At 51.2% G+C, this 11,394-nt stretch overlaps 1 protein-coding gene across 4 annotated transcripts in view; it reads left to right on the plus strand.

Moving 5' to 3' along the window:
• The window catches only part of ARID1A (AT-rich interaction domain 1A), a 68,784-nt gene extending 57,423 nt beyond the window's left edge, over positions 1 to 11,361 (plus strand). For 2 of the 4 annotated variants that reach the window (XM_040229562.1, XM_040229563.1), the window contains exons 12-20: positions 2,028 to 2,235; positions 3,376 to 3,508; positions 3,680 to 3,852; positions 4,179 to 4,329; positions 4,417 to 4,548; positions 4,632 to 4,725; positions 5,180 to 6,071; positions 6,417 to 6,547; positions 8,281 to 10,522. In XM_040229562.1, coding sequence (XP_040085496.1) covers positions 2,028 to 2,235; positions 3,376 to 3,508; positions 3,680 to 3,852; positions 4,179 to 4,329; positions 4,417 to 4,548; positions 4,632 to 4,725; positions 5,180 to 6,071; positions 6,417 to 6,547; positions 8,281 to 10,011 — 3,645 coding nt within the window. In that variant the 3' untranslated portion in view covers positions 10,012 to 10,522. Of the gene's footprint in view, positions 1 to 2,027; positions 2,236 to 3,375; positions 3,509 to 3,676; positions 3,853 to 4,178; positions 4,330 to 4,416; positions 4,549 to 4,631; positions 4,726 to 5,179; positions 6,072 to 6,416; positions 6,548 to 8,280 lie in introns of all 4 variants that reach the window. The other 2 variants (XM_040229560.1, XM_040229561.1) reach the window with 2 other exon arrangements.
• Positions 11,362 to 11,394: the final 33 nt, after the last annotated feature.

Here is an 11,394-nt window from a genome sequence, read left to right on the forward strand (position 1 = left end):
GGAAGTAGTAGGTGGGAAATTGTGTTTAGTTACTCTGTATGGGAGACTTAAATGAATGGATTAATCTCCACTGGAAACCTGAACTGAACATCGCCCTGAGCCTTGTGCTTGCCCTGATAGCTTAAATCTTTATTTTATACTCAGCCTGGGAGTCAAACAGGTGAGGCAATCCTGGCAGACAGCCCATCATGCCTTGCAAACTTTCTTCCTATGTATGTCCTGTAGTCATCATACCAGGAGCTTGCTATTGGATCTGAATGTGCAGCTGAGCTCAGGGGGATGCATAGTGGGAAGGGTGGACTCCAAATCTTCTAAATCAGAAGAGGAAAACAGCTGTCACCAGCAGAAGAGAAAATGATTGGAATGAAGCCAACCAACAGTCAGTTATGAATTCCTTCTCCCTCAGGCTTTATTCCCCTCCCTCACAAAAGGAAAACAAAATAAAACAAGACACGTGCACACTGCCACATAACCAGCGTGGGAAGCAGAGCCCCAGCAGGCTTCTGAGGTGACCCTGGGTTCATTGCTGCCCTTCTCCCTGGTGTTGAGTTCTCACAGTCAGGGCACTCCCACCTGTAGAGAAAATGGGCATTGGGTTAGGTTTGGCATACTTTTTTATTGAGTGGGCTTCTGGATTCACCGGACCTAAAATGAGGTATGTAGGGAATCCCAAAGCCTAGGGGTCTGACTTCCAGTTTCCAAAAGGTTGCCAGCCTTTTAGATGCTGTGATGTGATTGAACTCTAAAGACAGTTCAGAGAAGACAGAGTGGTGTTACGAGTTAGTTTGTGAACGCTCCAAGAAGGCAAAAGATGAGTCCTGAGCTCTTCTGAAGGATTAACAGGGTCTGGGTCAAGGGAGGAGCTGTTCCAGTTGACTAGCCCTGATGGCATGAAGATGGGAAAGGGTCTGGAATATACCCTACCAATGCCACTTCCAGCCTTCCAAGTCTCAGCTCAGACATTGCCTGCTATAGGAAATGTTCCTGGTCATTTCCCCTCCATCTAAACTGTTCCTTCCTTTGCTTCCTTATCACTCTTGTCTCTGGTGTCATAGGTACCATATCAGCAGGTGTCAAAACATTTGAATTCCCTGTGGATTGGGACTGGAAAGTTGGTGTTTGTAGCCCTTGAGAGACAGGCTTATCACATGGTGGACAAATAAATATAAGAATACCTCAAGGGGAATTCCCTGGTGGTCCAGTGGTTAGACCCTGCCACTGCAAGGGACACAGGGTCGTGCCCTGGTCGGGGAACCACGATCCTGCATGTTGTGCAGCGCAGTCAAAAAACAATTACGTGAAGAAGGAATCCTGCCTGGCTGAAGCAGACAGACTGATTGTAGGGGTGGGAGACAGTGCGTTCTGAAGCTGAGGAGAGGAAGCAGAGCTCCAGACTGGTCCCTGGGAAGGGGAAAAAGAAGTCATGGGGCCTGAAGCATCTCCTGGACAGTCAGGACAGTGACTGCTGAGGGCAAGGGGCTTGCAGTCATACGTCACTGAGATGCGGGAGCAGGGACACCAGAACGTCAAATTTGCAAGAAGCCCCACACTGAGAAGAAAAAAAAATCAGATATGAAAACCCCCAGTTTGACAAAGTAAGTCAGGCAGGGTGGTTGTTGATATTGCCACACATTTCCATTTTATAAAATGTTAGTTTTTATCAGTGCATGTTAAAATATGATTTGGATCTGATGGTGCTTTGCACATCATTTTTCAGCAGTACACTTGTGTTAACGCAAAGCACATACCTTCTGAATTCTGATCTCTCTGACTAATAGTGATGTAAAGTTCACCCTATTTTGAATAAGCGCTGTCTGACAGTTGCGGTGATCTGCTAAGGGTAGAGGGAAGCCATGGATTTCATGTTGGCTGTGTACTATCCACCAAGCAAGGGTAACTTCTGTGGTTAACTGAGAACTGTGCTTTTACAAGATGAGTACCTGGTCAGTCGCCTGATGGGGTTCAGGGTATGTGGGCAGGAAGGCCAGATAGAAGATGCACCCCGACTCTTCTGGTTGGTTGTACAGGTCAACAAGAACAAGAAGTGGCGGGAACTTGCGACCAACCTCAATGTCGGCACCTCAAGCAGTGCTGCCAGCTCCTTGAAAAAACAGTACATCCAGTGTCTCTATGCCTTTGAGTGCAAGATCGAACGGGGAGAAGACCCTCCCCCAGACATCTTTGCAGCTGCTGATTCCAAGAAGTCCCAGCCCAAGGTCCAGCCTCCCTCGCCTGGTAAGGATGGGGTGAGCAGCCTCGCCAGGGCTCACCCTGCAGGGGTAGCATTCCAGGGCCTAGGCTCCTCGTTCACCAGTGGCTGCCGCCAGGGATGTGTGCTCTGTCCTGTCCTGCGACTGGGCATAACAGGTTGGCAGGCTGAAGAGCGGGCAATGGCAACTCCCTTGGGAGGTAGTTTGCAGCAACCCTTAAGTTTAAATTTTCATTGTGCACCTGGCGCCTTGCCAAATGTTTGTAAACTAGTGAGTGGGAGGGACACTGAACAAGTCGGGAAATCTGACAAATAGCAGTGAGGCAGGCCATCTGGGAGCCTTGGCCCACTGATGTCAGCGCCTTAGAATGCTGCTCAGACTAGAGCCCTGAATTCCCCAGGGAGCTGAGATGGCAGTGAATGGGAAGGAGGGCGTGGGGCGGGAATATGAATGGAGCACTCTGCCGGGAGCGCCTCTGCCCACCCTCCTTTCTGAGAGGAGGATGGGGCCGGACAGGCATGGCGAGGGGGGAAGGCCAGGGCTCCTAGAAGGTGGGTGTGAACACATGTGCCCTGGGGTTGACCTCCGAGGTGTAAGCAGTGCCTGAGATGACTCATCAGCTGGGGAGGCCCAAGCCGCGGGGTATCTGCTGCTGAGAATGGTAACTAATGGAAGCGTTAATTACTGGTACTGTGCTCATCAGCTTCCGGGAACATTCGAACTGCTGGTGACATTGGGTTAGATGCTTGAGAATAGGAGTTCCTAGGTTCCTACAGTGTTCTGCAGGTTTTGGGTAAGAGGGAACCTCACCAACCCAGCTTTCCAGGGCCTCTTAGGGCCCTGGCAGCTTGTGTACCAGCATTACAAGGTATAATAGGTTAGACAGGGTCCTTGGGGAAGTAAAGAAAAGGAGTTGGGAATCTTGACAGAGACTCAGGTCATCACCAGCATGCTAACGGTCTCCAAACGTGAACAGCAGCGAGAAGCGATGGAGCCCTGAAATTCCCTTCTTCATTACTGGCCTTGCAGATCTCCTGCTGAGAAGGGTGATTTAGGTTTTAAAGAACCCTAGTTCTAGCCTTTTTAGTGTTCCTCATCAAAGAGATCCTAGGGCGTTTGTGTGTTTCTGCGAGTTTTCCTGCTGATCCTGTATCACTGTCCACAGCGGGATCAGGGTCGATGCAGGGGCCACAGACACCTCAGTCAACCAGCAGCTCCATGGCAGAAGGAGGAGACCTGAAGCCACCAACTCCAGCATCCACGCCGCATAGCCAGATCCCCCCCTTACCAGGCATGAGGTAAGGCCAGGAGCAGGGCCAGGCGGCCTGGGGGGCCTGGACAGGGTGCACGAGGTCCTGTGCAACCTAGGGTGTGACCCTGCTTCTCCAACCAGTGACTCCCATGTGACCTGCGTTATTGGAGGAATTGCTTTATTTAGGGTCTAATTGGCTCCCTTCACTCTTGAGTAGGAGCAATTCGGTCGGGATCCAGGATGCCTTTCCTGATGGAAGTGACCCCACATTCCAGAAGCGGAATTCCATGACTCCAAACCCTGGGTACCAGCCCAGTATGAATACCTCCGACATGATGGGGCGCATGTCCTACGAGCCAAATAAGGATCCTTACGGCAGCATGAGGAAAGGTGACCGACTGCTGTTGGCCTTCTGTCATTGAGGGCAGGGCCAGGGCATGGGGGCGCTGGAGTGGCTTAAGGTTCTTGTTGCTCGTCACGCCATCCCCTTCATCCTCCTTTCTTGTCGTCTTCTCCCTGGGCTCACGCATCATCCTTTACAAGTACGTGTTCTTTGCTAGTTGGGGCCTTTCTAGATCTCTGTTTCAAACCGGTCAGGAAAACAGTTGAACAAACCTGAGCTCTGAAGAGGGTCTGGGTCTTTGGGGCAGGCGAGGCAGAGGTTGCTTGGCCCACTGACCCACCAGTTTACTTACTGCCTTCCCTTTTGCTCTCAGCTCCGGGGAACGATCCCTTCATGTCCTCAGGTCAGGGCCCCAATGGCGGGATGGGGGACCCCTACAGTCGAGCTGCCGGCCCTGGGCTGGGAAATGTGGCAATGGGACCGCGACAGCACTATCCCTATGGAGGTCCTTATGACAGAGTGAGGTAAGCGTGTCCCCCTACCCCCACTCCGTCCCACCCCAACACCCCACAGCTATCATGGACTCAACCTGCTCTTCCGATTTTGTTTAGGACGGAGCCTGGCATAGGACCTGAAGGAAACATGGGTACTGGGGCCCCGCAGACGAATCTCATGCCTTCCAACCCAGACTCGGGGATGTATTCTCCCAGCCGTTACCCGCCACAGCAGCAGCAGCAACAGCGGTGAGTAAAGCCTGGTCGCCACGCTGCTGTGATTCAGGCTTCCCCATTCCCACCCTGATCATCCACTTCTCTCCTGCCCACAGACATGATTCCTATGGCAATCAGTTCTCCGCTCAAGGCACCCCTTCCGGCAGCCCCTTCCCCAGCCAGCAGACCACAGTGTATCAGCAGCAGCAGGTGAGGAGGGCAGTGGGTGGGCTGACCCACAGGTTCCCCCAGGAGTTGAGGAGTCCCTTTAGATTCCTTGGTGTTCTTCTCCCACCCTGACAGCCAGTTTCGTGTGAAGAGCCAAGCGTTCAGTCTCTTCTTCCCCTGTTTGGGGTCCAGGCCCATCTCCAGTGCTCCACGAGGGTTAGGGTATTTTGTATTTTGCTTTTTGAACCTTTCTACATTTTTCTGCTTAGAGCAAGGGAGAGCCAGAGGGAATAGAGAATAATTCTTGCTTTCAGAAGGAGCTTCAAAAGATTAACTCGTAAAGGTGACGCCTCTGTTCCCATGCAGTTCTGTGTCCCCTCTCCTAGAGGGGCAGAAGTAAGCCCAGCACGTGTCTGGTGTCTCATCTCAGCAGCTGTGGTCTTGCGTCCCTGAATACAGAGTGTTAACTTTCTCTCTGCTTCTGTCCCTGTCTTAGAATTACAAGCGGCCGATGGATGGCACCTACGGCCCTCCTGCCAAGCGGCACGAAGGGGAGATGTACAGCGTGCCGTACAGCGCAGGGCAGGGGCAGCCCCCGCAGCAGCAGCTGCCCCCCGCCCAGCCCCCGCCTGCCAACCAGCAGCAAGCTGCTCAGCCTCCCCCTCAGCAGGATGTGTACAACCAGTACGGAAACGCCTATCCTGCCACTGCCGCCGCTGCTACTGAGCGCCGACCAGCAGGCGGCCCCCAGAACCAGTTTCCATTCCAGTTTGGCCGGGACCGTGTCTCAGCACCCCCTGGCTCCAATGCCCAGCAGAACATGCCACCACAGATGATGGGTGGCCCCATACAGGCATCGGCTGAGGTTGCCCAGCAAGGCACCATGTGGCAGGGGCGCAATGACATGACCTACAACTACGCCAACAGGCAGAGCACGGGCTCGGCCCCGCAAGGCCCCGCCTATCATGGCGTGAACCGAACAGATGAAATGCTGCACACGGATCAGAGGGCCAACCATGAAGGCCCGTGGCCTTCCCATGGCACACGCCAGCCCCCCTATGGTCCTTCTGCCCCCGTGCCCCCCATGACAAGGCCCCCTCCAGCCAACTACCAGCCCCCACCAAGCATGCAGAATCACATTCCTCAGGTATCCAGCCCCGCTCCCCTGCCCCGGCCAATGGAGAACCGCACCTCTCCGAGCAAGTCTCCATTCCTGCACTCTGGGATGAAGATGCAGAAGGCAGGGCCCCCAGTACCCGCCTCGCACATAGCACCTGCTCCTGTGCAGCCCCCTATGATTCGGCGGGACATCACCTTCCCACCTGGCTCTGTTGAAGCCACACAGCCTGTGTTGAAGCAGAGGAGGCGGCTCACAATGAAAGACATTGGTAAGGAGACCTCCTTGATTGGGTTGCTTAATCTGCCTCTTTACATCTGGTTCAGTGTTCTCTCTCCATCCTGATGTTCTGGATGAGTTAAAATCTGGTCCAGTGTTGACTAAAATAGAGCCAAAGAACTTTGAGTAAGGAAGAAATCAGCCGATGTCAGGCTTTACTAAAGGAATTGCCACGCAGTGATGTCCTAAGCGAGCCTAGAAGCCACGAGGGGCAGATGGGAAGTGCCTCTCACCATGTGTTCTCTTCAGAGTAGCCTGACTAATGAGCCAGCTCTGGGGTGGGGGGCCTCCTGCCAACCTGGGCGTGGTGGATGGACGACGTGGAGGTTTATTTCAGGAACCCCGGAGGCATGGCGGGTAATGATGTCCCTCAAGTCTGGGCTGCTGGCAGAGAGCACGTGGGCATTAGACACCATTAACATCCTGCTGTACGATGACAACAGCATCATGACTTTCAGCCTCAGTCAGGTGAGTCCAGGTGCTGGAGGAACACCGGGAGGGCCTGGGATCTTCTTAAAGTAGATGGTGCTAAGTGACCAGGGAATTAACACCCTCCCTGGCCAACATGGTCGCCTTAATTTCACTTGTTGTTTTGATACCTTCTATGCCAATACTTTGCCACTGGCCATAGGCCTGATAATTTGTTAGTCGATTATGACTGACTGCAAAGGGAATTTGGGAGAAACTTCTTGGTATTGGTAAGAAGGGCAGATTCTGCTAATGCCAGTGAGGACACCATATTTTCTAGACCAAAAAGAACCTGGGGTCTCTATCCATGAACCTGTGGTCTCTGTCCGTGAGCAGAGCAGTTTCTTTATTTTCCCTTTCTTTCTTCACCCATGCTGAATAGATGAAGTCTTTATTGAACACCATTTTTCCTAAGATGCAGAATGGAAAGTGTGAAGAAGTGTACATTGTGGGGCAGTGGGGGAGGTTAACACAGAGGTGGCTTTCCAAATTCTAAACCTTCTCTCCAGAGACACGTGGCTGGAGTTTTCTCAGCTAGGAAGAGGTTCTTCTGCACCACCCTACTCCGTCTTTTGACCATCCTCAGTACCTCCCAGCTCATCTGTCAAGGAATTGACTAGCGGGGCAATGTTATTAATAGTTCCATTTGCAGTGCCCTTGCTTCGTGCTAGGTCCTTCATGTTTTCTTTTGTGTCATCTTCACTGTAGCCATCTGAGCAGATGTGGCCGCTTAGAGATGAGTAAATAGGCTCCGAGTCTTATTTTTGCCCAGGTTCACACAGCTGTTAGCAGTCTTTCTGAATCCAAAGCCTGGTTCCCATGAGAAGGAAAGGAACAAATATTGATTGAGCAATTTCCATAAACCAGGCACTTGACATATTCCATTTAAACCTCAGAACAACGCTATGAAATTTAGGAATTTGCAGCATTTTCAGTGGAAAGATAGGAAAGCTACAGCTCAGAATTTTAAATCATACAGATAGTTCCTGGAAAAGCCAGAATTCAAACCTGGACCCCTTTTTAAGTCTAAAGCCCTATTTTTTCCTTTCAGTTATACTCTTCAGCCAGAGGTTAATCTGACTGGATTAATGTTTTCTGCTAGGGGTAGGAAATAGCCTGTACAGGATCTAAGCTGGAAAGTTGTACCAGCTTGGAGCAGTGTTTAGAGAGCATAAGCCTTATCCCACTTACTGTGTTACGTGATGCGCAGAGGTCCAGCCTCCTGGAAAGTTGGGGAGCTTGGGGAAGAGTAGATGAACATGTGTCCAGTCTGCCTTGTGTTGGAAGGCATCATCCCAGCCTGCCTAGCCTTGGGCTCCACTTGCACTGGAATGTAGTGTGGCCTCCTAGAGGGACAGTGCCAGTGACCCAGTGGGCAGGGAACGGCCTGGTGAAGAAAAGCAGGAGTTGGTTGAAAAAGGTGAGGTGGGGAGGTGGGTGGCCCTGGTAGGTGAGGTACAGAGTTGCTGGTCAGCATGTCCATCTGCAGACGCAGGCTTCTGCGAAGATTGGGCTGAAGGAAGAACTTTGTGCTAGACAGAGGAGAAATTAATGACTTGCTTTGTGAACGGCCTTTGGGAAAGAAGAACCCTGACTCTCCCAGTGATACAGATGTGTGATCTGGGAGGGAAGAGGGGAGGTTAGATAGAAGACCTTGGCAGGCCTCTCAAGTCAAGGATTCTTTCCTTAGCCACTGTTCTCCCTTAATTTAGTTCCTGTTCTTTCTCTTTTAGCTCCCAGGGTTGCTCGAACTCCTTGTGGAATATTTCCGACGTTGCCTGATTGAGATCTTTGGCATTTTAAAGGAGTACGAGGTGGGTGACCCAGGACAGAGAACGCTGTTGGACCCTGGGAGATTCAGCAAAGCGTCTAGTCCGGCCCCTGTGGAGGGGGAGGAGGAGGAAGACCTTCTTGGTCCCAAACTAGAGGATGAGGAGGAGGAGGAAGTAAGTGAAAATGATGAGGAGATGGCCTTTTCGGGCAAGGACAAAGCAGCCTCAGAGAATAGTGAGGAGAAACTGATCAGTAAGTTTGACAAGCTTCCAGTAAAGATCGTGCAGAAGAATGACCCGTTTGTGGTGGACTGCTCAGATAAGCTTGGGCGCGTGCAGGAGTTTGACAGCGGCCTGCTGCACTGGCGGATTGGTGGGGGGGACACCACTGAGCATATCCAGACCCACTTTGAGAGCAAGACAGAGCTGCTGCCATCCCGGCCTCACGTGCCCTGCCCACCAGTCCCTCGGAAGTATGTCACAGCAGTAGAGGGCACACCAGGGACAACAGAGCAGGAGGGCCCCCCGCCTGATGGCCCTCCAGAAAAACGGATCACGGCCACTATGGATGACATGTTGTCCACGAGGTCTAGCACACTGACCGAGGAGGGAGCTAAGAGTGTAGAGGCCACCAAGGAAAGCAGTAAGTTTCCATTCGGCATCAGCCCTGCTCAGAGCCATCGGAACATCAAGATCCTAGAGGATGAACCGCACAGTAAAGATGAGACCCCACTGTGTACCCTTCTGGACTGGCAGGATTCCCTTGCCAAACGCTGCATCTGTGTCTCCAACACCATCCGAAGCCTGTCATTTGTGCCAGGCAACGACTTTGAGATGTCCAAACACCCGGGGCTGCTGCTGATCCTGGGCAAGCTGATCCTTCTGCACCACAAGCACCCGGAACGGAAGCAGGCACCACTAACTTACGAGAAGGAGGAGGAGCAGGACCAAGGGGTGAGCTGCAACAAAGTGGAGTGGTGGTGGGACTGCTTGGAGATGCTTCGGGAAAACACCTTGGTCACGCTCGCCAACATCTCGGGGCAGTTGGACCTCTCCCCATACCCCGAGAGCATTTGCCTGCCTGTCCTGGACGGACTCCTACACTGGGCAGTCTGCCCTTCAGCTGAAGCCCAGGACCCCTTCTCCACCCTGGGCCCCAACGCCGTCCTTTCCCCCCAGAGACTGGTCTTGGAAACCCTCAGCAAACTCAGCATCCAGGACAACAATGTGGACCTGATCCTGGCCACGCCCCCCTTCAGCCGCTTGGAGAAGTTGTATAGCACCATGGTGCGCTTCCTCAGTGACCGAAAGAACCCAGTGTGCCGGGAGATGGCTGTAGTCCTGCTGGCCAACCTGGCACAGGGCGACAGCCTGGCAGCCCGTGCCATCGCAGTGCAGAAGGGCAGCATCGGCAACCTCCTGGGCTTCCTGGAGGACAGCCTTGCGGCCACACAGTTCCAGCAGAGCCAGGCCAGCCTGCTCCACATGCAGAACCCGCCCTTTGAGCCAACTAGTGTGGACATGATGCGACGGGCTGCCCGTGCGCTGCTGGCCCTGGCCAAGGTGGACGAGAACCACTCGGAGTTCACGCTGTATGAGTCACGGCTGTTGGACATCTCGGTATCACCGTTGATGAACTCATTGGTTTCACAAGTCATTTGTGATGTACTGTTTTTGATTGGCCAGTCATGACAGCCGTGGGACACCTCCCTCCCCGTGTGTGTGTGCGTGTGTGGAGAACTTAGAAACTGACTGTTGCCCTTTATTTATGCAAAACCACCTCAGAATCCAGTTTACCCTGTGCTGTCCAGCTTCTCCCCGGGAAAAGAAGTCTCTCCTGTTTCCTCTCCTCCCCCTTCTCGCCCCTTCTTCACCCTCACCTTTCTATTCCCTGTCCTCACTTTACTCCCCTCAGGACCCTGCCCTATTTGAAAAGACAAAGCTCTGCCTACATAGAAGACTTTTTTTATTTTAACCAAAGTTACTGTCGTTTACAGTGAGTTTGGGGAAAAAAAAATAAAATAAAAAATGGCTTTCCCGGTCCTTGCATCAAGGGGATGCCACATTTCATAACTGTTTTTAATGGTTAAAAAAAAAAAAAAGGAAAAAAAAGTACAAAAAAAACCCTGAAGGACAAAAAAGGTGACTGCTGAACTGTGTGTGGTTTATTGTTGTACATTCACCATCTTGCAGGAACCGAGAAGTTCGCAGTTGTGGACAGACCCTGTTCACTGGAGAGGCCTGTGCAGTAGAGTGTAGACCCTTTCATGTACTGTACTGTACACCTGATACTGTAAGCATACTGTAATAATAATGTCTCACATGGAAACAGAAAACGCTGGGTCAGCAGCAAGCTGTAGTTTTTAAAAATGTTTTTAGTTAAACGTTGAGGAGAAAAAAAAAAAAGGCTTTTCCCCCAAAGTATCATGTGTGAACCTACAACACCCTGACCTCTTTCTCTCCTCCTTGATTGTATGAATAACCCTGAGATCACCTCTTAGAACTGGTTTTAACCTTTAGCTGCAGCGGCTGCGCTGCCACGTGTGTATATATATGACGTTGTACATTGCACATACCCTTGGATCCCCACAGTTTGGTCCCCCTCCCAGGTACCCCTTTATAGTATGACGAGTTAACGAGTTGGTGACCTGCACAAAGCGAGACACAGCTATTTAATCTCTTGCCAGACATCGCCCCTCTTGGTGCGATGCTGTACAGGTCTCTGTAAAAAGTCCTTGCTGTCTCAGCAGCCAATCAACTTATAGTTTATTTTTTTCTGGGTTTTTGTTTTTGTTTTTGTTTTCTTTCTAATCGAGGTGTGAAAAAGTTCTAGGTTCAGTTGAAGTTCCTGATGAAGAAACACAATTGAGATTTTTTCAGTGATAAAATCTGCATATTTGTATTTCAAACAATGTAGCTAAAACTTGATGTAAATTCCTCCTTTTTTCCTTTTTTGGCTTAATGAATATCATTTATTCAGTATGAAATCTTTATACTATATGTTCCACGTGTTAAGAATAAATGTACATTAAATCTTGGTAAGACGTTTGTGAGGCTTTTTATTTTCAAATTGTT

The sequence above is a fragment of the Oryx dammah genome, unplaced genomic scaffold, assembly GCF_014754425.2.
Source record: "Oryx dammah isolate SB20612 unplaced genomic scaffold, SCBI_Odam_1.1 HiC_scaffold_27, whole genome shotgun sequence".
NCBI classification, from domain to species: domain Eukaryota; kingdom Metazoa; phylum Chordata; class Mammalia; order Artiodactyla; family Bovidae; genus Oryx; species Oryx dammah.